Source organism: Nerophis lumbriciformis, linkage group LG18, assembly GCF_033978685.3.
Source record: "Nerophis lumbriciformis linkage group LG18, RoL_Nlum_v2.1, whole genome shotgun sequence".
NCBI lineage: Eukaryota > Metazoa > Chordata > Actinopteri > Syngnathiformes > Syngnathidae > Nerophis > Nerophis lumbriciformis.
The window spans coordinates 17,645,826-17,673,335 of record NC_084565.2 but is presented as its reverse complement, the minus strand read 5'-3'; the positions used below and the strand labels follow the sequence as shown (position 1 = coordinate 17,673,335).

At 42.1% G+C, this 27,510-nt stretch overlaps 1 protein-coding gene across 1 annotated transcript; it reads right to left on the bottom strand.

Moving 5' to 3' along the window:
• Positions 1-2,045: 2,045 nt before the first annotated feature.
• LOC133617653 (uncharacterized) lies at positions 2,046-17,960 on the bottom strand. The gene is made up of 3 exons (XM_061977763.2): positions 17,688-17,960; positions 15,215-15,503; positions 2,046-4,576 (listed from the first exon to the last, which is right to left on the bottom strand). The coding sequence occupies exons 2-3, from the start codon at positions 15,405-15,407 to the stop codon at positions 3,753-3,755; spliced, it is 1,017 nt and encodes a 338-aa protein (XP_061833747.1). The 5' UTR covers positions 15,408-15,503; positions 17,688-17,960; the 3' UTR covers positions 2,046-3,752.
• Positions 17,961-27,510: the final 9,550 nt, after the last annotated feature.

Sequence of the window (27,510 nt, the reverse complement as noted above, 5' to 3'; positions counted from 1 at the left end):
CACAGTTCCACGACCAGGACAGAAACCACACTGTTCCTCCTGAATCCGAGGTTCGACTATCCAGCGTAGCCTCCTCTCCAGTACACCTGAATAGACCTTACCGGGAAGGCTGAGGAGTGTGATCCCACGATAGTTAGAACACACCCTCCGGTTCCCCTTCTTAAAGAGAGGAACCACCACCCCGGTCTGCCAATCCAGTGGCACCGCCCCCGATGTCCACGCGATTCTGCAGAGTCTTGTCAACCAAGACAGCCCCACAGCATCCAGAGCCTTAAGGAACTCCGGGCGGGTCTCATCCATCCCCGGGGCCTTGCCACCGAGGAGCTTTTTAACTACCTCAGCAATCTCAGCCCCAGAAATAGGAGAGCCCACCACAGACTCCCCAGGCACTGCTTCCTCATAAGAAGACGTGTTGGTGGGATTGTGGAGGTCTTCGAAGTATTCCCTCCACCGATCCACAACATCCGCAGTCGAGGTCAGCAAAACACCATCCTCGCCATACACGGTGTTGATAGTGCACTGCTTCCCCTTCCTGAGGCGGCGGATGGTGGTCCAGAATTGCTTCGAAGCCGTCCGGAAGTCGTTTTCCATGACCTCACCGAACTCCTCCCATGTCCGAGTTTTTGCCTCTGAGACCGCTGAAGCCGCACACCGCTTGGCCTGTCGGTACCTGTCCGCTGCCTCAGGAGTCCTATGAGCCAAAAGAACCCGATAGGACTCCTTCTTCAGCTTGACGGCATCCCTCACCGCCGGTGTCCACCAACGGGTTCTAGGATTACCGCCACGACAGGCACCAACTACTTTGCGGCCACAGCTCCAATCAGCCGCCTCGACAATAGAGGCGCGGAACATGGTCCATTCGGACTCAATGTCCAGCACCTCCCTCGTGACATGTTCAAAGTTCTTCCGGAGGTGGGAATTGAAACTCTCTCTGACAGGAGACTCTGCCAGACGTTCCCAGCAAACCCTCACAATGCATTTGGGCCTGCCAGGTGTGTCCGGCATCCTCCCCCACCATCGCAGCCAACTCACCACCAGGTGGTGGTCGGTAGAAAGCTCCGCCTCTCTCTTCACCCGAGTGTCCAAAACATGAGGCCGCAAATCTGATGACACAACTACAAAGTCGATCATGGAACTGCGGCCTAGGGTGTCCTGGTGCCAAGTGCACAAATAGACACCCTTATGTTTGAACATGGTGTTCGTTATGGACAATCTGTGACGGGCACAAAAGTCCAATAACAAAACACCGCTCGGGTTCAGATCCGGGCAGCCATTCTTCTCAATCACGCCTCTCCAGGTTTCACTGTCGCTGCCAACATGAGCATTGAAGTCCCCCAGTAGAACGAGGGAATCACTCGGGGGAGGACTCTCAAGTACTCCCTCGAGTGAATCCAAAAAGTTTGGGTACTCTGAGCTGCGGTTTGGCGCGTAAGCGCAAACCACAGTCAGGACCCGTTCCCCCACCTGAAGGCGGAGGGAAGCTACCCTCTCGTCCACCGGGTTGAACTCCAACGTGCAGGCTCTGAGCCGGGGGGAAACAAGAATTGCCACCCTAGCCCGTCGCCTCTCACTGCCGGCAACGCCAGAGTGGAAGAGAGTCCAGCCCCTCTCGAGAGAACTGGTTCCAGAGCCCTTGCTGTGCGTCGAAGTGAGTCCGACTATATCTAGCCGGAACTTCTCCACCTCGCGCACTAGCTCAGGCTCCTTCCCCCCCAGCGAGGTGACGTTCCACGTCCCAAGAGCTAGCTTCTGTAGCCGAGGATCGGACCGCCAAGTGCCCTGCCCTCGGCTTCCGCCCAGCTCACATCGCACCCGACCTCTATGACCCCTGCTATGGGTGGTGAGCCCATTGGAGGGGGGACCCACGTTGCCTCTTCGAGCTGTGCCCGGGCCGGGCCTGTCCCCATGGGGACAGGCCCGGCCACCAGGCGCTCGCCATCGTGCCCCACCTCCGGGCCTGGCTCCAGAGGGGGGGTCTGGCTCCAGAGGGGGGCCCCGGTGACCCGCGTCCGGGCAAGGGAAATCTGGGTTCCTTGTTCGTTTTCTTCATAGAGGTCTTCGAGCTGCTCTTTGTCTGATCCCTCACCTAGGACCAGTTTGTCTTGGGAGACCCTACCAGGGGGCATAAAGCCCCCGGACAACATAGCTCCTAGGATCATTGGGACACGCAAACTCCTCTACCACGTTAAGGTGACAGCTCAGAGAGGATATATATATATATATATAGGAAACTTGGTGAATTCTAGCTGTAAATATACTCCTCCACTCTTAACCATACCCCCAACCACGTCCCCCACCTCCCGAAATCGGAGGTCCCAAGGTTGGCAAGTATGACATAATTTTTGGTAAATATTTTTAGTTTATTAGTACATTAACCTCCAGTCTTCACACAGTGAGCGTAGAAATGAGTTTAACATTGGGGGGGACATCAATTTCTATCCCAAAAATATTTTAGGACAAATAAATGATTACACAGTATCAGTATCAGTCTATTTTAAGCATTTTATGTAGCATTCCCATTTTCCACTTTTCGGTGAACTCTTGTGAAATATCCACTGTCATGTTACTATTTAGAGTTAGTTAATTAGTAAATTAATAAACTATTTACTGAGTCCTGCTGCTGTTTCACTTTTATTGTGGTGTCATTTTTCTACCTGTTAAGAGAACTATTTGATCTTAAATATATATATAATCCTCCATATTGGCAGCCATAGTGATTTATTTATTCAGCAGAGCATTAAAACTTGCATCCGACAAAAAGTAAACACAAATGCTGTCTTCCTCGCTGATAAAAAATGATAGCAACATGCATCTGCTGATGATCGCCCCCACTTCTCACATTGTGGCAAGTTGGAGTTACTACAAGAGGCACTCTAATACAGTGCTTAAATCTGTATTTTTTAGTCTTATTATCAAGGAATAATGAGGTCACACCTATATTAAAACATTAATGCTAAGGTTTTGTCCAGTAGCAGACCGTTGACGTATGATGATGATGATGATGATGTATATGTGCAAGTGAACAATTGGATCCACAAGGCACAACAACCCTTTCCACAGACTAAACACATCAGAAACATCAATCTTAGAAGCCTACAACAATATATTTGAAGAAGATTTTGGGATTAAAAGTGAAGATGTGTGGTGAAATAAGTACAAATGCAGCAATAAAAACAACCAACTCCACTCACGATGGCTCTAAAGTTCAGTGATGTGTTGCGTTTTCTTCTTTGGTTGATGTTTTGCAGTAGTTAACATCCATGATGTAACAATGCTGCTAATCTACCAGAGTCCACATTTTGTTAACAATTTTATCCATTCATAATTTTACAATTAAAAGTATATGTATAATGACATCAACAAAATGCTATGGAAAAAAATCTGTGATTTTATAAGAGACACAAAGAAAAAATAAAAATAATGAGATGTCCTCTCTTTAACAATGAGAAAATAACAACTTAAAAAGTAATTACAGGACAGCATATAACACTAGAAGATGAGAAGCACTACATACAACATAAAATATACATTTATATTAAACATGCTGTGTTTTTAAAGTACATTTAGCACAATCACTGTTTAAGTGTTTTTAAATGCCTGCGGCTTCCATGACTGTTACACACTTATGCTTACTTATACATGAACCTTTTAACACACACAGTATAACCAAACAGTTTCTCTCCAGTGTGTGTTCTCATGTGTGTGGTCATGCGTTGCTTTCTGGTGAAACTGTTCTTACAAACACAGAAGGTTTAATGTTTCTCTCCAGTATGTATTCTCATGTGTAATAACACTTCATCCTTAGTGTTGAATCTTTTAGCACAAGCTGAGCAATCAAAAGGTTTCTCTCCAGTGTGTTTTCTCATGTGTGTGGTCATGGCTTGCTTTCTAGAGAAAATCTTCTTACAAACAGAGCAAGTAAAAGGTTTCTCTCCAGTATGTGTTCTCATGTGTAATATCATTTCATACTTAGTGATGAATCTTTTAGCACAAGCTGAGCAAGCAAAAGGTTTCTCTCCAGTATGTATTCTCATGTGTGTGGTCATGTGATGCTTTCTGGAGAAACTCTTCTTACAAACAGAGCAAGTAAAAGGTTTCTCTTTAGTATGTATTCTCATGTGTTCTGTAAAATGACTACTCTGTCTAAATGATTTCCCACATTCAGAGCAGTTTAAGGGGTTCTTGTTAGTGTGATGTCTCGTATCACCTTTAGAGTCATTTTTACTCTCCAAAGGTTTTTGGATGTCGTCACTGTGATCAGAAGAGTCTGACATCATGTCGTCCATGTCTGACAGTGGAGCAAAGATGCGATCTGGTTCTGAGTTTATATCTTCACAATGCTCTCCATCAGCTTCTGTGATGTGTTGAGTTACAAGCTCCGCCCCTCTGTTCTCCTCACTTTGACTGTGATGAAGCTGTAAGGACTGAGCTTCATCTTCATCATGAAGCTGCTCCCAGGGCTGCTCCTCTTTAATGTGGGAGGGGGCCTGTAGCTCTTTCTGTCCCACACTGGTGTGCCACTCCTGCTGCCTGGAGGGAATCTCTTCATGACTCCCCGCTGACACCTGCTGGATGTCTGCAGATCATAGAACACAAATGAGGCGTTACTGTATTTTAGTTTGCAGCTCTTACGCCAACGATCCACATTATGTGAGGTTGGCCTAATAATATATATGCATACAAACTATAATATCTATATCATTTATAGCTCTTATTAAACATCTTACTGGAAGTCTTTTATGGTTGTGGACTTCTATTAACCAACAACAGGACAAAAATCAAATATGGTGATGATTCAATAATAGTTAGTTAGTTAAATGAATATGCAGTCAAGGGTGGAAGCTGTCGGGTCCTAGTCCTTGTTTGTTTACATGGATGCGTCCTCGCAAGACGCAAAGTTGAATGATACAATCCAACCTTACCCGAACAAAACCCATGCATTGGTTTATCCGCGAGAGTCTTGATACTATTTTATTTGACCCAGCCACACACAAAAAAATTGTAGCCATCCATGCTTTTTTAAGCTTTCATCTCCTTTGTGGTGTAGAATGACGTCAGGAACTCAAGATAGTTCCACATGTCTGGGAACGCGACCGACGGATAATCCTTGATATTACTCAACAAATCTTTAGGGATCTATTCTGTTTCAGTTAGATTTTTTGCTCATATCTGCTTTTCGCAGGAAGATCTAGGCCCTTTGTGTACTCAGAGAGTTTGCACGCATAATGCTGCACAACAGCCATCTTGGCTCGATTGACCACAACGTTTTTCATCACTTCCCGGAAGAAGTATGTTACTGAATACATACAGTATAATAAAAAAAAAAAAAAAAAAAAAAAAAAAATATATATATATATATATATATATATATATATATATTAGACTTCCTTTTTATTGTCATTCAAATTTGAACTTTACAGTACAGATAAGAACGAAATTTCGTTACATAAGCTCATGGTAGTGCAGAGTAAAAAATCAATAAGGTGCATATATAAATAAATAACTAGGTTACTGTACAGATACATATATTGCACTTTTTCACATGCGTCCACATTTATGGATGTATGTTATATTGTCTTTTTTATTCCAGCGAGTTAATCCATTTTGCCTGAGGGAAGAAGCTGTTACAGAACCTGGAGGTTCTGCTTCGGAGGCTGCGGAACCTCTTTCTAGAGTCCAGCAGTGAAAACAGGCCTTGGTGGGGGTGGGAGGAGTCTTTGCAGATTTTCTGAGCCCTGGTCAGGCAGCAGCTTTTTGCGATTTCCTGGATAGGAGGAAGAGGAGTCCTGATGATCTTTTCCGCCGTCCTCACCACTCTCTGGAGAGACTTCCAGTCTGAGGCATTGCAGGCTCCAGTCCAGACGGATATGCTGTCTATAGTGCCTCTGTAGAATGTGCTGAGAATGGGGGGAGGCAGCTGTGCTCTTTTCATCCAACGCAAAAAGTGCATGCGCTGCTGAGCTCTTTTTACAAGAGCTCCGGTGTGTAGGGACCAGGTTATATTGTCAGTTATCTGCACCCCCAGGAACTTGGTGCTGCTTACTATCTCCACCGCTGTGCCGTCGATGAAGAGTGGAGCGTGGCTGGACTGGTGCTTCCTGAAGTCAACGATGATCTCCTTGGTCTTGTCGACATTCAGGACCAGGTTGTTGGTTCTGCACCATTCAACCAGATGTTTCACCTCTTCCCTGTAGTCCATGTCGTTGTTGTCACGGATGAGGCCCACTACTGTTGTGTCGTCCGCATACTTCACAATAGGGTTAGTAGTGGACGTAGCGCAGCAGTCATGAGTCATCAACGTGAACAGCAGCGGACTCAGGACGCAGCCCTGGGGGGTGCGGGTGCTCAGGGAGATGGCACTGGAGGTGTTGTTGCCCACTCTCACAGATTGGGGTCTGTCTGTGAGGAAGTCAAGCAGCCAGTTGCATAGGGGGGGTACTGAATCCAAGGGGGGCCAGTTTGCTCACCAAGTGCTGCGGGATGATGGTGTTGAATGCTGAGCTGAAGTCCAAGAACAACATCCGCATGTGTGTGTCCTTTCCTTCCAGATGTCCTAAGCTCAGGTGGAGTGCAGAGGAGATGGCGTCCTCTGTGGAGCGGTTAGGGCGATAAGCAAACTGGTATGGGTCGAATGTGGGGGGAAGTCTGGAGACAATATATTCCTTTACCAGCCTCTCGAAGCACTTCATTATGATGGGGGTGAGTGCAACGGGGCGGTAATCATTGAGGGAGGAGATTGTGAGTTTTTTTGGCACTGGAATGATTGTGGCCGTCTTAAAACATGATGGTACCACAGCCTGAGTCAGCGAGATGTTGAAGATGTCTGTGAGAACCCCAGCCAGCTGGTCTGCACATCCCTTAAGCACCTTGCCCGGAATGTCATCAGGTCCCGGTGCTTTCCGGGGGTTCACTCTCCTCAGGGTTTTCCGGACATCCGCTATATCCAGGTTGAGCGGCTGCTCATCAGGGCGATGGATGGATTTTCTCGCCGGAGTGGTGTTAAGTGCCTCAAACCTTGCAAAGTAGTTATTAAGGTAATCTAGGAAGCTGATACTGTTGTCACAGGGACAGGGGGCAGCTTTATAGTCCGTGCTAGAGATGCGCGGTTTGCGGGCACAACCGCGGAGTCCGCGGATTATCCGTGGATCGGGCGGATGAAATTAAAAAAAATTAGATTTTATCCGCGGGTCGGGTCGAGTCGGGCGGTTGAAATAAAAAAAAATTAGATTTTAAATAGATTCAGGCGGGTGGCAGTTAAACCAATTCGGAAATATATATACATAGTTAAATGTTGTTACCCACATACGAAAAACGAGCAGGCACCTGCTGCATATGCCACAACAGAAGAAAAAAAAAAAGAAAAGAGATGGACACTTTTACGGAGCGGAGAAGGGACGCCTCGCCGGGGTCCGGGACCGAGGCCCCTTCCCCCGAGAGGGCCCCACCGGGACCCGTAGCTGAGGCGATCCGCGAGAAGGGCCCGACGCACGTCCAGGGTCACCACCGCGCCCACCGCACCGACACCCCGCCTCGTCCGCCTTCGCCGCGGCCGGCGTCACGCGCAGCAGGTAAGCAGTTTACCTGTCCGCCACCCCCGTGGCCGGAGGCTCGTAACAGGGGTCACTCCGCGCGCTTCGCCCGCGCAGCTTACCTGCCCGCCACCCCTGTTGCCGGGGGCGCGTAACAGGGGTCACTCCGCGCGCAGTGCGCTCACGAAAGGGGTGGGGCTCACCCTGGTTGATATAGACAGCAGGACGGTGGCCATGGAAGTCGGAACCCGCTAAGGAGTGTGTAACAACCCACCTGCCGAATCAACTAGCCCTGAAAATGGATGGCGCTGGAGCGTTGGGCCCATACCCGGCCGTCACCGGCAGCGAGACGCGCTTGGAGGTGCGCTCAGCGCGGCTCCCATATGTTTGCGCACTGGTGTGCGTCTGGGTCGTGACAGCGTGGCACGCGAATGTCTGTACTGCATTGGATCAGTCTCCTTTCTTTAACAGGCAAAAGCTTTATAACCTCACTAATGCCTTGCATCGTCTATATTAGATGTATAACAACGGGCGGGTGCGGTTCCGATCAAATGTTACATCGGGTGGATGGCGGATGGTTGACGACTTTCTGATGCGGTTGCGGATGAAATAATTGCCTATCCGCGCATCTCTAGTCCGTGCCACATTTGTCTAGTGTTTGTGGGGTTCTCGAAGAAGTCCTGCACTTTCTGACTGTGAGCACGCTTTGCAACCTTAATGGCATGGTTCAGGTTATATATATATATATATATATGTATATATATATATATATATATATATATATATAAATTAATCAATGGTGCGTAGGTGGAGGAAGCAACAAGATGACCTGCGCGTGGGAACAATGGGTGACCGAAGGCGAACACACCTTCACTAAGACAGGGAGACAGCGCCGGACGACATACGCCAACATCTGCCAGTGGATTGTAAATGCCTGGGCGGATATATCGGTCTCAACTGTGGTCCGAGCTTTCCGGAAGGCAGGATTCACGGAACTGCTGGACAACAACAGCGACACTGCCTCTGATGACTTCGACGAGACGGAGCCGGCCATTTTGGATGACGTATTTGCCCAACTTTTTAATTCAGACACCAAAGAAGAAGAATTTTAAGTATTTATGGATGAGGAATAACTTCAGAAAGTGAGCTTTAAATGTTTATATTGTGTGTTGTGTGACATTAACGTTCGAGCAACGTTGAGTTATTGATGTTGCTATTGCTCTGTACTTTTTTGAGTGTTACTATTTTTGTGATTGCACATTTGCACATTACATTTTAGGAGTGAACAGAGTTGTTGTTGGGGCGGTATAGCTCGGTTGGTAGAGTGGCCGTGCCAGCAACTTGAGGGTTCCAAGTTCGATCCCCGCTTCCGCCATCCTCGTCACTGCCGTTGTGTCCTTGGGCAAGACACTTTACCCACCTGCTCCCAGTGCCACCCACACTGGTTTAAATGTAACTTAGATATTGGTTTTCACTATGTAAAGCGCTTTGAGTCACTAGAGAAAAAGCGCTATATAAATATAATTCACTTCACTTGTTAGAACGCTGGTTTGTAATATATTATTAAAGTTTGACTGACCTATCGGACTGTTTTTTTGACATTCCCTTTAGCGCAGCGTAGGTGCGGCTTATAACCCGGTACGGCTTATAGGTGAACAAAGTTTTGAAATATGACATTCATTGAAGGTGCGGCTTATAGTGCGGAAAATATGATATATATATATATATATATATATATATATATATATATATATATATATATATATATATATATATATATATATATATATATCCATCCATCCATTTTCTACCGCTTATTCCCTTTTGGGGTCGCGGGGGGCGCTGGAGCCTATCTCAGCTACAATCGGGCGGAAGGCGGTGTACACCCTGGACAAGTCGCCAACTCATCGCAGGGCCAACACAGATAGACAGACAACATGCACACTCACATCCACACACTAGGGCCAATTTAGTGTTGCCAATCAACTTATCCCCAGGTGCATGTCTTTGGAAGTGGGAGGAAGCCGGAGTACCCGGAGGGAACCCACGCAGTCACGGGGAGAACATGCAAACTCCACACAGAAAGATCCCGAGCCCGGGATTGAACCCAAGACTACTCAGGACCTTCGTATTGTGAGGCAGATGCACTAACCCCTCTTCCACCGTACTGCCCCTATATATATATATATATATATATAGCAGGTGGGAAAAATAAATCTGAGTATGAAACTGAGTTAAAGTAGAATCTTCTTCTCTCATGTCATGTTTAAAATATACAAAATATACTTTTTCATTTTAAACATAGCTCAAGATACACACATCAAAGTAATTCATACAAACCCCGTTTCCATATAAGTTGTGGAATTGTGTTAGATGTAAATATAAACGAAATACAATGATTTGCAAATCATTTTCAACCCATATTCACTTGAATATGCTACAAAGACAAGATATTTGATGTTCAAACTGATAAACATTTTTTTTTTTGCAAATAATCATTAACTTTAGAATTTGATGCCAGCAACACGTGACAAAGAATTTGGGAACGGTGGCAATAAATACTGATAAAGTTGAGGAATGCTCATCAAACACTTAATTGGAACATCCCAAAGGTGAACAGGTAAATTGGGAACAGTTGGGTGCCATGATTGGGTATAAAAGCAGCTTCCATGAAATGCTCGGTCATTCACAAACAAGGATGGGGCGAGGGTCACCACTTTGTCAACAAATGCGTGAGCAAATTGTTGAACAGTTTAAGAAAAACCTTTCTCAACCAGCTATTGCAAGGAATTTAGGGATTTCACCATTTACGGTCCGTAATATCATCAAAGGGTTCAGAGAATTTGGAAAAATCACTGCACGTAAGCAGCTAAGCCCGTGACCTTCGATCCCTCAGGCTGTACTGCATCAACAAGCGACATCAGTGTGGAATGGATATCACTACATGGGCTCAGGAACTCTTCAGAAACTCACTGTCAGTAACTACAGTTGGTCGCTACATCTGTAAGTGCAAGTTAAAAATCTCCTATGCAAGGCGAAAACCGTTTATCAACAACACCCAGAAACGCCGTCGGCTTCGCTGGGCCTGAGCTCATCTAAGATGGACTGATACAAAGTGGAAAAGTGTTCTGTGGTCTGACGAGTCCACATTTCAAATTGTTTTTGGAAACTGTGGACGTTGTGTCCTCCAAACCAAAGAGGAAAAGAACCATCCGGATTGTTATAGGCGCAAAGTTGAAAAGCCAGCATATATGATGGTATGGGGGTGTATTAGTGCCCAATACATGGGCAACTTACACACCTGTGAAGGTGCCATTAATGCTGAAAGGTACATACAGGTTTTGGAGCAACAAATGTTGTCATCCAAGCAACGTTACCATGGACGCCCCTGCTTATTTCAGCAAGACAATGCCAAGCCACGTGTTATATCGACGTGGCTTCATAATAAAAGAGTGCGGGTACTAGACTGGCCTGCATGTAGTCCAGACCTGTCTCCCATTGAAAATGTGTGGCCCATTATGAAGCCTAAAATACCACAACGGAGACCCCCGGACTGTTGAACAACTTAAAGGGGAACATTATCACCAGACCTTTGTAAGCGTCAATATATACCTTGATGTTGCAGAAAAAAGACCATATATTTTTTTAACCGATTTCCGAACTCTAAATGGGTGAATTTTGGCGAATTAAACGCCTTTCTATTATTCGCTCTCGAAGCGATGACGTCACAACGTGACGGCACATCGGGAAGCAATCCACCATTTTCTCAAACACATTACCAACACCGAGTCAAATCTGCTCTGTTATTTTCCGTTTTTTCGACTGTTTTCTGTACCTTGGAGACATCATGCCTCGTCGGTGTGTTGTCGGAGGGTGTAACAACACGAACAGGGACGGATTCAAGTTGCACCAGTGGTCCAAAGATGCGAAAGTGGCAAGAAATTGGACGTTTGTTCCGCACACTTTACCGACGAAAGCTATGCTACGACAGAGATGGCAAGAATGTGTGGATATCCTGCGACACTCAAAGCAGATGCATTTCCAACGATAAAGTCAAAGAAATCTGCCGCCAGACCCCCATTGAATCTGCCGTAGTGTGTGAGCAACTAAGGTACAAAGGACCTCGGTAGGACGGCAAGCAATGGCGGCAGTTTGTTCCCGCAGACGAGCGAGCTAAACCCCTTGGATGTCTTGGCTCACACCGTCCCTTATGCCACCGGAGATGATCAAGAGAAGAAAATCGACCCTAGCTTCCCTGGCCTGCTGACATCAACTCCAAAACTGGACAGATCAGCTTTCAGGAAAAGAGTGCGGATGAGGGTATGTCTACAGAATATATTAATTGATGAAAATTGGGCTGTCTGCACTCTCAAAGTGCATGTTGTTGCCAAATGTATTTCATATGCTGTAAACCTAGTTCATAGTTGTTAGTTTCCTTTAATGCCAAACAAACACATACCAATCGTTGGTTAGAAGGCGATCGCCAAATTCGTCCTCGCTTTCTCCCGTGTCGCTGGCTGTCGTGTCGTTTTCGTCGGTTTCGCTTGCATACGGTTCAAACCGATATGGCTCAATAGCTTCAGTTTCTTCTTCAATTTCGTTTTCGCTACCTGCCTCCACACTACAACCATCCGTTTCAATACATGCGTAATCTGTTGAATCGCTTAAGCCACTGAAATCCGAGTCTGAATCCGAGCTAATGTCGCTATAGCTTGCTGTTCTATGCGCCATGTTTGTTTGAGTTGGCATCACTATGTGACGTCACAGGAACATGGACGGGTGTATATAACGATGGTTAAAATCAGGCACTTTGAAGCTTTTTTTAGGGATATTGCGTGATGGGTAACATTTTGAAAAAAACTTCGAAAAATAAAATAAGCCACTGGGAACTGATTTTTGATGGTTTTACCCTTCTGAAATTGTGATAATGTTCCCCTTTAAGCAAGAAGAATGGGAAAGAATTCCACCTGAGAAGCTTAAAAAATGTGTGTCCTCAGTTCCCAAACGTTTACTGAGTGTTGTTAAAAGGAAAGGCCATGTAACACAGTGTTGAACATGCCCTTTCCCAAATACTTTGGCACGTGTTGTGAAACGACGTGGTCGCATAGTGATGCGGGTGTGGTTCTCCCAAGGATGCAGACGGCTTCGGACACAGCTTGCAGGTAGGAAAATGATTTATTGAAAATATAAATCGTACGGGGATCAAACAAAAGACGTGCAAATAGCAAAAGGGCAAAAACAAAAGGACTAGCGTGGGAGCTAGCAGGCACAAATAGCATAGCGTGAAAAGCTAGCAGAATCAAAGTAGTCGTTAACAGTTGTACGGGAACAAACTACGAAGCCAGACAGAGTGAGGCCAGAGCAAAGATTAAATAGCCCTCTGATTAGTGCCCGGGCAACAGGTGCGCGTCCCGAACACTAACCAGAGGCAGGTGCGTACAATCTGCCGTCATGGCAACAGAAACAAACTAAACTCAAGGTGCTGAAAACACGTGACGAGAAACATAAACAAACTATGATCAGTGCAGCGGATCGTAACATGTTGCAGCCATGAAATTCTAAGTTAATTATTATTTGCAAAAAAATAAATAAAGTTTATGAGTTTGAACATCAAATATCTTGTCTTTGTAGTGCATTCAATTGAATATTGGTAGAAAAGGATTTGCAAATCATTGTATTCCGTTTATATTAGGGATGTCCCGATCCGATATTTGGATCAAATCGGCTGCCGATATTTGCCAAAAATTGCGTATCGGCAAGGCATGGGAAAATGCCGATCCAGATCCAGTCCGTGTTTTCCAACGCACCTATTTAAATAATACATTCCACTTTTCTGCTGCTCCGTAATTTCCGTTCTGCATTTTCCAGCACACCTTCAACACATCCACAATTCTCACGCAGTTGCTTTTAGCTGCTGGCATTACACGACAGGCTCTTCTCACTCTTTCCTGTGTCTCCCTCTCACAGACAGCAAGCGCACCTTCTTACACACGTCACATACTGTCACGTCATACGTCACATACGTATACGTCCTCTCCCAGCAGAGAGCGAGGTAGCGGCATGGCTAACGTTAGCTGTGATGCTAGCGCAGCCGCTAAGGTGCGCGCCTGCTCAAACGTCCTCTGCGCACGGCAAATCTATGCCACGCACAAAATCAAATAAAAAAATAAGCGCATAACAATTTTCGACACACGGACACGACAGAGACAACAGTTTTCGTCATCATTGTTCAAATATTGTGACGTCTGTTGAGACGCTTATCTCCATTCGGTGCCACACGTCCAGACTCCACACCATCAAAACGGCAAAAATTTCCACATCAACACCGTATGAAAAAATGTGTGATTTTTTTAGTTGTGATTTCCTTCTCTGCATGAAAGTTTAAAAGTAGCATATATTAATGCAGTATGAAGAATAATGTTTTAATGTAGACATGCAAGCCTTGAAAGAACATTTTGAAAATCAAGACTACATTTCCTGCAAATGGGTGCATTTCTACCCTATATTTTAACTTTAGATTTATTCTCATATCAAACTCTTTTGGCTGTCTTTTTGACACTTACATCCGGCGCCCTCCTCCACACCCTGGATTATAAATAATGTAAATAATTCAATGTGATTATCTTGTGTGATGACTGTATTATGATGATAGTATATATCTGATAGTATATATCTGTATCATGAATCAATGGACCCCGACTTAAACAAGTTGAAAAACTTATTCGGGTGTTACCATTTAGTGGTCAATTGTACGGAATATGTACTTTACTGTGCAACCTACTAATAAAAGTCTCAATCAATCAATCAAAACACATAGAATCATCATACTGCTGTGATTATATGCATCAAGTGTTCATTCAAGGCTAAGGCAAAATATCGAGATATATATTGTGTATCGCAATATGGCCTTAAAATATCGCAATATTAAAAAAAGGCCATATCGCCCAGCCCTAGTTCAATGATGCCATTTCTGTTTGTCATGTATAATTTTGTCTATTTTGTGTTTATCCTTGAATAAACGGGTCAGTTTCTTGTTACCAACCATTGTGTATTATTCAAACTCCCCTAATTCAGCTAGCTAGTTGTTATCAAGAGTACTAAAACCCTTTTCAACATGATTCTGACAACTAAGTAGGCTAAATAACTTTAAACTTTAATACATGCTCGGATAGGCCAGTATTGGTCAGTATCAGTATCGGTCAGTATCGGTATCGGATCGGAAATGCAAAAACAATATCGGTATCGGATCGGAAGTGCAAAAACCTGGATCGGGACATCCCTAGTTTATATTTACATCTAACACAATTTCCCAACTCATATGGAAACGGGGTTTGTATATTATAATCTTGCAATGTGTTTCTATATCTAAATTCATGCAGAGGGTTTCAACAGAATGATTTTTATAACAAATAGAAAATAGATAAATCACTAATTTTAAAATGGTGTCATCTCCCAATTGTTCTGGACTGAAGTTTTCTTTTCTGACTGTTATAAAACACAAACAAATCTAAAAGAAACCATCTTGTTTCTACAGTGTTTTCATCATGAAGACAATGTCAAATAAAATTCACAAATCAAAAGTGTAATAAAATAATTTAGTGAGCAATATACAAGCTGTTGATTCTGTGTAATCTTTTTGAATGGACTTTTACGTTACATGATAAGGTAAAAAGATGTAAACAAACCTGCTCTGTGTGGGACAACTTGAGGTTTGAAAAGAGCATCCAGTAGTTCTTGTAGACGTTTGTTCTCCTTCTTTGTCCTAGAAAGTTCCTCCTCGTACTCTGCTATGGTTCTTTCCAACACTCCAAATATTTCTTTAACAGTAACATTTAGTCGCTGCTCCATCAACATTCTCACTTTTTGGAATTTGCACATTTTTCCAATTGAGTGTTACGGGTTTCAAAAGTGATTAACTGGAGTAACAAATGATTTTTGTCGGGTTCCACTGCCTTCACTCTTCTGTGTGAACTTCTGAAAAACAGAAAAACGGAAAAAATTCATGAAGGAGGGAACCGCCATTTTCTACCCCGAATCTCGGTCTGATTTATTACACATTTTCCAAAATCAGCATACAAAACAATAACATTCCCCCAGTGACATCATGTTTCAGTTTCAATGTCCATTTGTTGGTTTGAATTCAAGCACAATGGTTAACTCTTCTTTCCACACATCAATGAGCAACATATCACAACCACATATTCACAGAAATCATGCATTTAGACACATAAACATCACTCTTTTAAGTGCAATCCTGTCTATTAAATAGACTATGTTTTTAGAGATATATGCATTTGTTTTTAATACAATCAATTCACCAATAAATCAGTGCAATAATGTAAATCATAACCACTCTGGTTTTAAATCAATACTGGAATGATTTTGGGCTTCAAACATGAAACACAATACACATAGGGAGAACGGTTTAGCTTATAGGACATTTTCAACTCAGACCGGACAAAACAACTCCTCCTTTAAAACTTCAGCAGTCTCTCTTTAAGTTGTAAACAGTAGACATTGCTTTCCTTAACATTAGCAGTCATACAATACATGTTCAGATACCTCGGAAACCAAAATAAAGACTGAGGACATCAACACAGAGAATGGCGGTTACACACACACAATACTGTAATAATCCAGGAATGTAGGCTCATACAACTTCTTTAGTTTGTCTTGTCTTTTTTGTACAAGATGCGATTCAACCACACAACAACTCCAATGTGCGTCTCCCCTCTTTTCCCAGGAATACTCGAACGCTTCCTTCCTATCAACAACGGAATGGAATGCACTGCCAATAGGTGTAAAAGATAGTGCATCTCTATCCTACTTCAAAACCGGACTAAAAGAACACCTCCAGGCAGCTACAACCCTAGCCTAACCCCCTCCCCCCACCGCATCCCACCTCCCCGGATTGTAAATAATCAAATGTATATACTTGTTCTTATGCTTTCTGAGCTCACTATGTACACCGCTTGTTGTACATATCCTACGAAGTGAGACCTACACTGTTTTAATGTCCATTTCTCAGATGTTTTAATTGTTGATTACTGAAGTATGCTGATCATACTTGCCAACCATGAGACCTTCGAATTCGGGAGATGGGGGGGGGGGGGGGGGGGGGGGATTGGTGGTAGCGGGGGTGTATATTGTAGCCCGGAAGAGTTAGGGATGCAAGGGATTCTGGGTATTTGTTCTGTTGTGTTTATGTTGTGTTACGGTGCGGATGTTCTCCCGAAATGTGTTTGTCATTCTTGTTTGGTGTGGGTTCACAGTGTGGCGCATATTTGTAACAGTTTTAAAGTTGTTTATACGGCCACCCTCAGTGTGACCTGTATGGCTGTTGATCAAGTATGTCTTGCAGTCACTTTCGTGTGTATACAGAAGCTGCATACAACATATGACTGGGCCGGCACGCTGATTGTATGGTGAAAAAGCGGACGCGTCGACAGTTTGTAGAGGACGCTAAAGGCAGTGCCATCACGGCATGCCCTTAATAATGTTGTCCAGGTGAAAGTCGGGAGAAATTGAGGAGAATGGTTGCCCCGGGAGATTTTCGGGAGGGTCACTGAAATTCGGGAGTCTCCCGGAAAAATCGGGAGGGTTGGCAAGTATGATGCTGATAGCAACCAAAAACCCTCCGCATCCCACTAAAACTGTGAAACTGTATAAAGAGACATAAAATATATGTCAAATAAACACTACTAAGTAACCACATTTCCATAAATGTTTGCTGCATAACATGTTTTCACACATACACACACAGCCCATACAATAGCATGTAAACATTAACTTATGTAAATAGCCGCACATAGCCCGTGTAACACTCAAAGCCACACATGAATAAGATTTACATATGTCGGCATGGCGACATACAACCTTTCCGGGGCTACAGCTGCTGGGTAGTGTAGTTCTTATATTCCAGTCCTAGCTCATAAGGTCACAGAATGGTTGCAAACAACAGGGGATAATATAGATGATATACTGAGGAGGAGAGACACAAACATTGCACCCTCCCTTAGAGCAGTGAGCTGGCGAGCAAAGAAGCTACATGCTAAGTAGCAACAAGCTAAAATAGGAGAACAAGCTATCGTCGCACAGTACTATTTCTACATTCATACAACGTCTTCATGTCAGTCATAAAACAGACACAGGACTTACAATGTTTCCAAGACACTTCGTGGGAAGAAACAACAAACTTGGAGCGCTGAAACACGTCAATCTGTCTCGTGTGTAAACGAGTGAGGGTCTGACTGTCACGTGGAGACTACCGGAAACTAGAGGAGGGAGCAACTCGCCTTCAAAATAAAGGTCCCTTCTCATTACCTGATAATGTTACGTCACACTGGTATAAATACTATACCACTATTTCGAACCGCAGTAGGAACATGCTTGATACAGTTTCAGAAACCTAACATAACTTAGTCTGTATCAATTGCTGCCAAGAGAAGAACTGTCTCAGAGACGAAGGAGTGAAGCGCCATTTTCTTCCCCTTCTTCTTCTTCTTTTGTGTTGAATGGCAGTTGACAAGCAACCTTCTGGTGTGCATTACCGCCATCTACTGAAATGGAGTGTGGACCGAGGTGGATCCCTACTCTATATTCTTTTATTCAACCCAGCGTTTTTAAATATGTGTATAATGCTTTATAACCTACGTGTTCTGAGTGCAATCCTAATATATCTTCCACTGCTAACCTAATTTTCTCTTTCGCTAAGTTATTTCCCAGTTTTTTTCCTTTATTGTATATCCTACAATGTATCAGAGGTGGGACCAAGTCATTGCTTTGCAAGTCACAAGTAAGTCTCAAGTCTTTGCCCTCAAGTCTCGAGTCAAGTCCCGAGTCAAGACAGGCAAGTCCGAGTCAAGTCCGAGTCAAGTCCAAAGTCAAGACTGGAAAGTCTCAAGTCAAGTCCCAAGTCCTGCATTTTGAGTTTCGAGTCCTTTCAAGTTGTTTTAACCACAGACTAATATATTTACACAGATTGTGTATGCTTTTATAACGCTGTATTTATTTATTAAAACAAGTGCATTTGAAATTGCAGGGAAAAAGATAGTGGTGACATTGCACTTCAAAATAGCACTATTAACCAGTCATTTTAAACATGTAACTCATTCCTTTACAGAATAAACACATTTGAAAAAACAAGTGAAACTCTACTTATTTGCACAACAGTGTTAACATTGTATTTCCATGGCATATTGCATTGTAACTAGTTCCACAGCAGTTTCTGTCCTGTTCTTACCTTATCTCATTGATCTCATCTCATACTGTATGTGTGTTGATGTGTGCGTACACATGAAAAACATAACAAATATATGAACATAACAATGAACAGAGTCGTACTTTTTAGATGTCAGTGCCCTATGCAATATGTACACATATTCTTAATATAGTATACATTTTAACTGACCTTTATTTGACTATGTTTGTCTTTTTGTAGGTGGCTAAAATATGCGGTGCTGCTGACCGCCGTCTAACGTTACGTTACTGTGTATGATACATTGACTAACGTTACGTTACTCTGTGTGATACATTGACTAACATAACGTTATGTGTAGGTACCTCATGCAACCCTGCTTAAAAAAATCACTTGACAAAAAGTATGAATAAGGTAGCGAACTGCAGTGGACGCAACATATTGCAGTGTTTGCAATGACGTTATAACCATAGACATCTTATAAGTAGACGCAGCATTGGGTGCTGTGACGTGAGCAATTTGGCCGCCATCTTGAAGTGGTGATGAGGAGCCGGCGAGCAGCCTAAACTGACAGTTGACAGGTAGAAAACAAAGATGCCGGTTTTCAGCGTTTTCCTGCTCAAATGAGCGGACTGTTGAAAATAGGAATCGGGGGATTACTTTTCACAAGTAAGATTTAACATTAATGTACTATTGGTTGTATTTTATGAAAATAATATTACCACAGAGTTGAGAAGGAGCAAAGATCTTCAATATTTGTATGTGAAAATCACAAACAAATCTTCTACAGGGGTTTGCTTAACAAACTTTCTGTCTTTCTTTCTTTCTTTCTGATTATGATGCATTCTCATTTTAGGAAAAGTATAAGACAATACTTTCTTAACAGTATAATTGTAACCAGGAATAAGTCTTCAAGTAACAATATTCAAATACTAACATTGTTGGGTAAAACAGAATTTGGTTTTATTCTGAATATAGTGAAACAGATTGGTGGTTTTAGCTGATATAAAGACTTTCATGTGTTTGTATATGTTTAAGTATTTGGCAGATGCTTTTATCCAAAGCGACTTACATAAAAAAATACATATAAAACAATCACTGCAAACATTATCATTTAAGGGAAGAATGCAATAGAGAATATCAATACAAATTGTCAAGACAGAATAAACTCTCTGCTGCTGCAGCAACAGAGATACAGTCTATAAGATATATAGATATCTAATGTATTCATACATTGTTTATGTAAGATATACGCATGTATATATAACTTAATCATATTGTTTCTTTAACGTAAAAATAGCTGACCGTTTTTTCCCCCCTTCTCTGGGATTATATTCCCAGTTTTGATCTTGGACGTCTGGTCACTTATAGCGTATAAGAATATTACATTACTGTTAAGCAAACTATGAATAATAAAACACGCCAAAACATGTGTCTGTTATCATAGCTACACGTATGACAAAAAAGGGGGTGAAAATCAGTGGTATTCAGTGAGGTAAGATGAATTAAATGCGCTGGCAGTTCATTGCTCCTGCCAAATGAATTGCACCGATCACCACTCCAAGATGGTGGCCACGCGTCTCGTCTGCGCCAGTAGGCAGTAGCGCTCCATGCTGCGTACCCTTATAAGATGTCTATGGTTATAACGTTAGCAGTGAGTTTGCAGCCTCACTCATTTAACTACACAGCAAATAAAAGTCACGTTTCTTAGCCAATAAACGTTATTTTACATTCAAAACTTACCCTTCTTTGTGCAACTTCAAATGTCGAACGAAGTTGGAAGATGTTGCGTCTCCGTCTGTAATATTCGAACTGCATGATTTGCATACAGCAATTCGTTTTTTGTTGACCAAGTCGTAGTTTTTATACCCGAACGAAACCAACTTTGGTATAATTGTTTCTCACTGGCGTGTTGTTTGACAACTCTTGTTCATTGGTTCTCCTGCAATTTGATTGGATGAATGCTGTGTGATGAAAAAAACGTAGTTCTAATTTGATTGGCTGTTGTACTGAGAGCACACCAGCTGACAGGAACAACACGCTGATAGACACAGACAAAGAAAATGAAAGATACGGAGCGCTCCCAAATAACTTTTTAAGCTTTGGATTTTGGGGAAACTAGCAAGTCAAACAAATCTTCTACAGAGGTTTGCTTTACAAACTTTCAGCCCCACTTAAAACAAAAGTCACCAAGTCAAAAGGCTCAAGTCCAAGTGAAGTCACAAGTCATTGATGTTAAAGTCTAAGTTGAGTTGCAAGTCTCTTTACATTTTGTCAAGTCGAGTCTAAAGTCATCAAATTCATGACTCAAGTCTGACTCGAGTCCAAGTCATGTGACTCGAGTCCACACCTCTGCAATGTATTAAAACATGTCCTACACTTTCTATCTGATGACAACAGTCACACAGCCTGTATTATGTTTCCTATCAATTTCAGTCAACTATTTAGATATGTATGTCCTAATCTCATTCTAGTAATAATGTCTTATTCCTTCCTATTTCTTTTCCTCCTCTCATTACACATACTCTCCTCTGGACTTTGTAATACTCTCTACCTTTTGTTTCCTTATTCCAATTATCTTGCCACTTTTTATTGTGTTCTATCTTAATTATGTTCTTCACTTCTTCTTTACTGTGGTTAATCTCCATGTTTACTTCTGTTTTAGTGGTTGCATGTTTTGCGTATCTATCAGCTATTTCATTGCCCACAACTCCTACATGAGCAGGAACCAGAGAAATGTTACCACACCCCCCGCTTTATTTATTCTGTAGACTGCTTGAACTATTTTATAAACTCAATCTGGTCTTGTTTCTGATGCTATGTTTTTTATTCTCATCAATGCACTGCTGGAGTCCGAGCACACGACTGCTTTTCTTGCTTTATTTTCCTCTATCCAGTTAACTGCCATATAAATTGCAACGAATTCCCCCATAAAAACAGATAACTTATCACTGATCCTTTTATTCAATACTATGTTTCCTTGTGGGATAACTGCTACTTTATTATTTATAGTTTTTGATGCATCTGTATATATTATGATGTTGTGTAGAAACGTTTCCTCAATCCATTGTTCTACCTAGTAACTATTTAAATGTATATTATTTAACAATTGCATGTTTACATTTGGGTTATCATACATCCACGGTGGTATTGCAGGGATTCGTACTGTAGGGCTAACATTAATATTGTCAATTTGAGCTTTTTCACATATGTCTCCTATTATCCACCCGAAACTTCTTTTTTTTTTCTCTCTTTTTCTTGGCAGTTTAGTACACTTGGTGAGTTGGATGTCCTTGCTTGGACCCTTTTAAGTTTGCCCAATAAACTGCTGACTGTTGATCTCTTGTCTAAAAGGTTTTTCATCCATTTCTACTTGTAATGCTGCCACTGGGGTTGATTTAGTAGCTTCACAACATGACCTTAATGCCTGTGACTGGATCCTGTCTATTTTCCCAAGTCATGTTTTTGAAGCAGATTGATAAATGATGCATCCATAATCAAAAACAGATGGAATTCAAGTGATATATATTGATTTGGACCCCAACTTAAACAAGTTGAAAAACTTATTTGGGTGGTCAATTGTATGGAATATGTACTGCATTGTGCAACCTACTAATAAAAGTTTCAATCAATCAATCAATCAATTTCAATGTCTGTCTATCAGCCCCCCAGTCTTTACCCCTCAAAACCCTCATTATATTTTAACACCTTTTTACTTTTTTCCACTATTTTGCTGATGTGGGTTGAACAGTTAATATATTTATCAAACCATATTCCCAAATATTTAAATAATTGTACCTCTTCTATATTTTCTCCATATAGTTTAATTTGGAGCTTGTTTTGAACTTTCCTATTTGTAAAATGCATGACTTTAGTCTTTCCAACAGACAATCTTAAACCCCAAGCTGTTCCCCATTCTTGAACATTATTTACCGCTTTTTGAATCTTCTTTTCTATATGATGTGTATTTCTACCTCTCTTCCACATCACTCCATCATCACAAACAGTGCCACCTCCACTAACCCTTCCACTTCACTAAACACTTCATTTATCATTATTGAAAATAGTACTGGACTTATTATAATCCCTTGCGGGGTTCCATTTTCAACTTCATATACTCCACTATTTCCCTTGTGGAAGGGGAGACACACAGATCCGGTGGCCATGAATGGGGTGCTGGCTGTCCGGGGTCGGGACCCGGGGTGGACCGCTCGCCTGTATATCGGTTGGGAACATCTCTGCGCTGCTGACCCGTCTCCGCTCGGGATGGTTTCCTGCTGACCCCACTGTGGACTGGACTCTTACTGTTATGCTGGATCCACTATGGACTGTACTCTCAAAATATTATGTTAGACCCACTCGACATCCATTGCATTCGGTCTCCCTAGAGGGGGGGGGGTTACCCACATATGCGGTCCTCTCCAAGGTTTCTCATAGTCATTCACATTGACGTCCCACTGGGGTGAGTTTTTCCTTGCCCTTATGTGGGCTCTGTACCGAGGATGTCGTTGTAGCTTGTGCAGCCCTTTGAGACACTTGTGATTTAGGGCTATACAAATAAACATTGATTGATTGATTGATTGATTGATATTTGCATTCTCTATTTTTACTAAAATGTTTCTACTTGTTAAAAAGTATTTTATCCATCTATACATTTTCCCTTCAATCCCAATTTGATTTAATTTTAGCAGCAACCCCTGTTTCCACAACATATCAGAAGCGTTCTCTATGTCAAAAAATACTGCAATTATACTTTATTTATTTATTTGTCCTTTTCTAATTTCCTCTTCCAGCTGCACTGCTGGTCGTTTGTGTTTCTTACTTTCCGAAATCCACTTTGGTAGTTTTTTTATTATTTATTTTGACTCTAAATAATAGACTAGTCTTTCATTAATCATTTGTTCCATAACTTTGCCCAAATTTGAGGTCAATGCTATCGGCCTATAATTACCTGCCTCTTCCGGGTCTTTTCCTGGTTTGCATATTGGAATTATTACAACTTCTTTCCACTCAGCTGGTCATTTTCCTTCTTCATATATCCTATTACTGTATATCATTTCAAGACCACTTCTTTGCCTATGTTATCTAAGTTTTTGATCACCTGGTAACTCACCTGGTCTTTTCCTGGTGTCGTATTTTTAACCTTTTTCAATATTTGAACCATTTCATTCAAAGAAAATGTCACATCTATATTGTTGCTAAAGCCATTATCGTTGTCTTCCATCATTTCCCCAATATTTAAACTAATTGTTTCTTCTCTTTTCTTCTTCTACATTTCTCAAATGATCATTACTGTGCACTTTAACAAATGTTTTTGCTAAATGTTCTGCTTTTTCTTTATTTTCAACTACAAACTGTGTGCCATCTTTCATCACATGATGTTTATGTTCCCTTCTGATCCCATACATTTTCTTTATCGTTCCCCACACTTGGCCTAAAGGAGTAGTTCTATTTAGTGACTCACAAAATGTTCTCCAATAGTCTTTTTAATAACGTACCTTACTCTAGCTTGGTGCCTTTTATACTGCATTAAAGTCACCACACCACATGATATTGCCACTCCAGTGCTCCCCTATTGTTTCTAGTTGATGTATTTGTAGTTTCTTGCATGGATTATAAAAGTTTAGCACTTTATACATTTCTTTATTATTTCATATTTCGACTCCTACTATTTCTAGTTCTTGTGTTACTTTTAATGTTGGAGAAAGTTTCTCTTTTTTGGGGGGAGATATTTTGACCTTTCGGGCAGACAACAGATGTATGATATATGCAAACATGATGTAATGGATAAGAATGTCTTATGCTGGATGTCAATAAAAAAAAAAAAATAATACAAATAATAATGTGTAAGTAAAAAATTTATCTAAATTAAATAACAGTAGTTTTATTGATAAAAATAGTACTCACTTCTGTCATCCTGTCATAACGTGGACTATGGGATGTTAGTTTTACCGAGTTGCAAGGAAGGTTGGAGTGGACAAGGCGTGAAGGTAAATACATCATTTATTTTTACACTAACAAAAGAAACAAACAAAAGGCACGCACAAGGCGGAGACAAAAACTTGGCTAAGAAAACAAATCTAGCACAAAGGCAGAAACTATGAACATGAAACTAAAATCACTGACTGGCATTAATAACAAAAACTTACTTGGCAGAGCAGGAATCTATGGCATGGAACACGTGATCAACAGAGTAACAGGGGTAGTAAGAATAATGTCGCCAGACCGACTGCCTGGCAACTACAAGCTTAAATACTGGTGACATGATTAGTGAAAACAGGTGCGTGACTCAAAAGTGAAACAGGTTAAACTAATGGTTGCTATGGTGACAAAACAAGGGAGTGAAAAAGCAGGAACTAAGTGATCAAAAACCAAATAGAACATAACTTAAACAAAACATGATCACAGACATGACACATCCGGATTGTAGCCTCCACATAAAACACAAGTGAGGCGACATGAGATCATTATTCTCTCAATCCTGCCTTACAGTCACAGTGTGCTGACATGACACTAGATTGGTTATCCGTGATTATCCAGAGTGTCAATCTTGGGTCAGCTCATTTCTGAGAGTCCATTTGTTACATCTGGTTACACCAGGCCGTGCCTTATTTTTGCGTTTTGTTAGTGATCTCCGGTGTTTAGTGTTTTAATTCCGGTCCTGTGCTTTTATTTTGGTGGCTCTTCCGGTGTGGTTGGTGTTTTCCTGTGGCTGTTTAACTTCTGTCCCTTTTGCTATCTTCGTTGTACGGACATTATTCTTTGTTCACGGGTGACAATCGACTATCCTTGTTGATGCCAAGCTCTAGTATGCACGTACTTTGTGGACGCCGTCTGCTCCACATTGCCTGTGAGTGTTTTGCTGGGTTTCAGCAGTTTGTTTTGTTTTCTTCACAGTTCCCTGTTGCTCTCGGTTTTTGTTGGTTTATCAATAAATATCCCTTTTTTTACTGCACATTGCCACCTCGTTCGTCTGCATCTTAAAAATCACTAAAGGATTTTATGTAGCATTCCCAATTTCCAACTTTTGGTGAATTCTTAAGAAATTTCCACTGTCATGTTACTCTTTATAGTTAATTAATTAGTAAATTAAGAAAATATTTACTCGGTCCTGCTGCTAGTTCACTTTTTGTGGTGTCATTTTGCTACCTGTTAAAGGCCTACTGAAACCCACTACTACCGACCACGCAGTCTGATAGTTTATATATCAATGATGAAATCTTAACATTGCAACACATGCCAATACTTATAAAGTGCAATTTTAAATTTCCCGGGAAATATCCGGCTGAAAACGTCTCGGTATGATGACGTTTGCGCGTGACGTCACGGGTTGAATGGAAGTATTGGGACACCATTGTATCCCAATACAAACAGCGTCTGTTTTCATCGTAAAATTCCACAGTATTCTGGACATCTGTGTTGGTGAATCTTTTGCAATTTGTTTAATGAACAATGGAGACAGCAAAGAAGACAGCTGTAGGTAGGATCGGTGTATTAGCGGTTGGCTACAGCAACACAACCAGAAGGACTTTGAGTTGGATGGCAGACGCGCTATCCGACGCTAGCCGCCGACCGCACCAATGATCGGGTGAAGTCCTTCGTCCCGCCGTCCATCGCTGTAACGCAGGTGAGCACGGGTCGTGATGAGCAGATGAGGGCTGGCGTAGGTTGAAAGCTAATGTTTTTAACATAGCTCTGTCGAGGTCCCGTAGCTAAGTTAGCTTCAATGGCGTCATTAGCAACAGCATTGCTAGGCTTCGCCAGGCTGGACAGCATTAACCGTGTGGTTACAGGTCCAGGGTTTGGTTCGGTGTCTCCTGATAGTAGAAATAATAGTAGTATTGTTGATCTTCTGTCTATCCTTCCAGTCAGGGGCATGTTTCTTCTGTTTCTATCCGCAGTTAAGCACGATGCTATCACGTTAGCTCCGAAGCTAAAGTGCTTCACCGATGTATTGTCGTGGAGATAAAAGTCACTGTGAATGTCCATTTCGCGTTCTCGACTCTCATTTTCAAGAGGATATAGTATCCGAGGTGGTTTAAAATACAAATCCGTGATCCACAATAGAAAAAGGAGAAAGTGTGGAATCCAATGAGCCCTTGTACCTAAGTTATGGTCAGAGCGAAAAAAGATACACCCTGGCGTCCTGCACTGCACTCTGGTCCTTCACTCTCACTTTCCTCATCCACAAATCTTTCATCCTCGCTCAAATTAATGGGGTAATCGTCGCTTTCTCGGTCCGAATCGCTTTCGCTGCTGGTGTAAACAATGTGCAGATGTGAGGAGCTCCTGTGACGTCAAACGCATATCGTCTGCAAGGCTTTTTTATCAGCGACCAAAAGTTGCGAACTGTATCGTCGATGTTCTCTACTAAATCCTTTCAGCAAAAATATGGCAATATCGCGAAATGATCAAGTATGACACATAGAATGGACCTGCTATCCCCGTTTAAATAAGAACATTTCATTTCAGTAGGCCTTTAAGGAAAGTATTTGTTCTTAAATATATATATATAATCCTCCATATTGGCAGCCATAGTGATTAATTTATTCAGCAGAGCATTAAAACTTGGATCTGACAAAAAAGTAAACACAAATGCTGTCTTCCTCGCTGATAAAACATGATAGCAACATGCATCTGCTAGCTCACGATCGCCCTCACTTCTCACAGTGTGGCGAGTTGGAGTGCTACAAGAGGCACTCTAACACAGTGCTTAAATCTATATTTTTAGTCTTATGATCAAGGAATAATGAGGTCACACTTATATTAAAAAATAATGCTAAA

Bases quoted from the DNA above. Each gene is read 5' to 3' on its own strand.
- LOC133617653 (XM_061977763.2), bottom strand. From the start codon at position 15,407: ATGTGCAAATTCCAAAAAGTGAGAATGTTGATGGAGCAGCGACTAAAT. The intron at 4,577-15,214 runs GTTTGTTTACAT...TATGATCTGCAG, and splicing joins AGTTGTCCCACACAGAGCAG to ACATCCAGCAGGTGTCAGCG.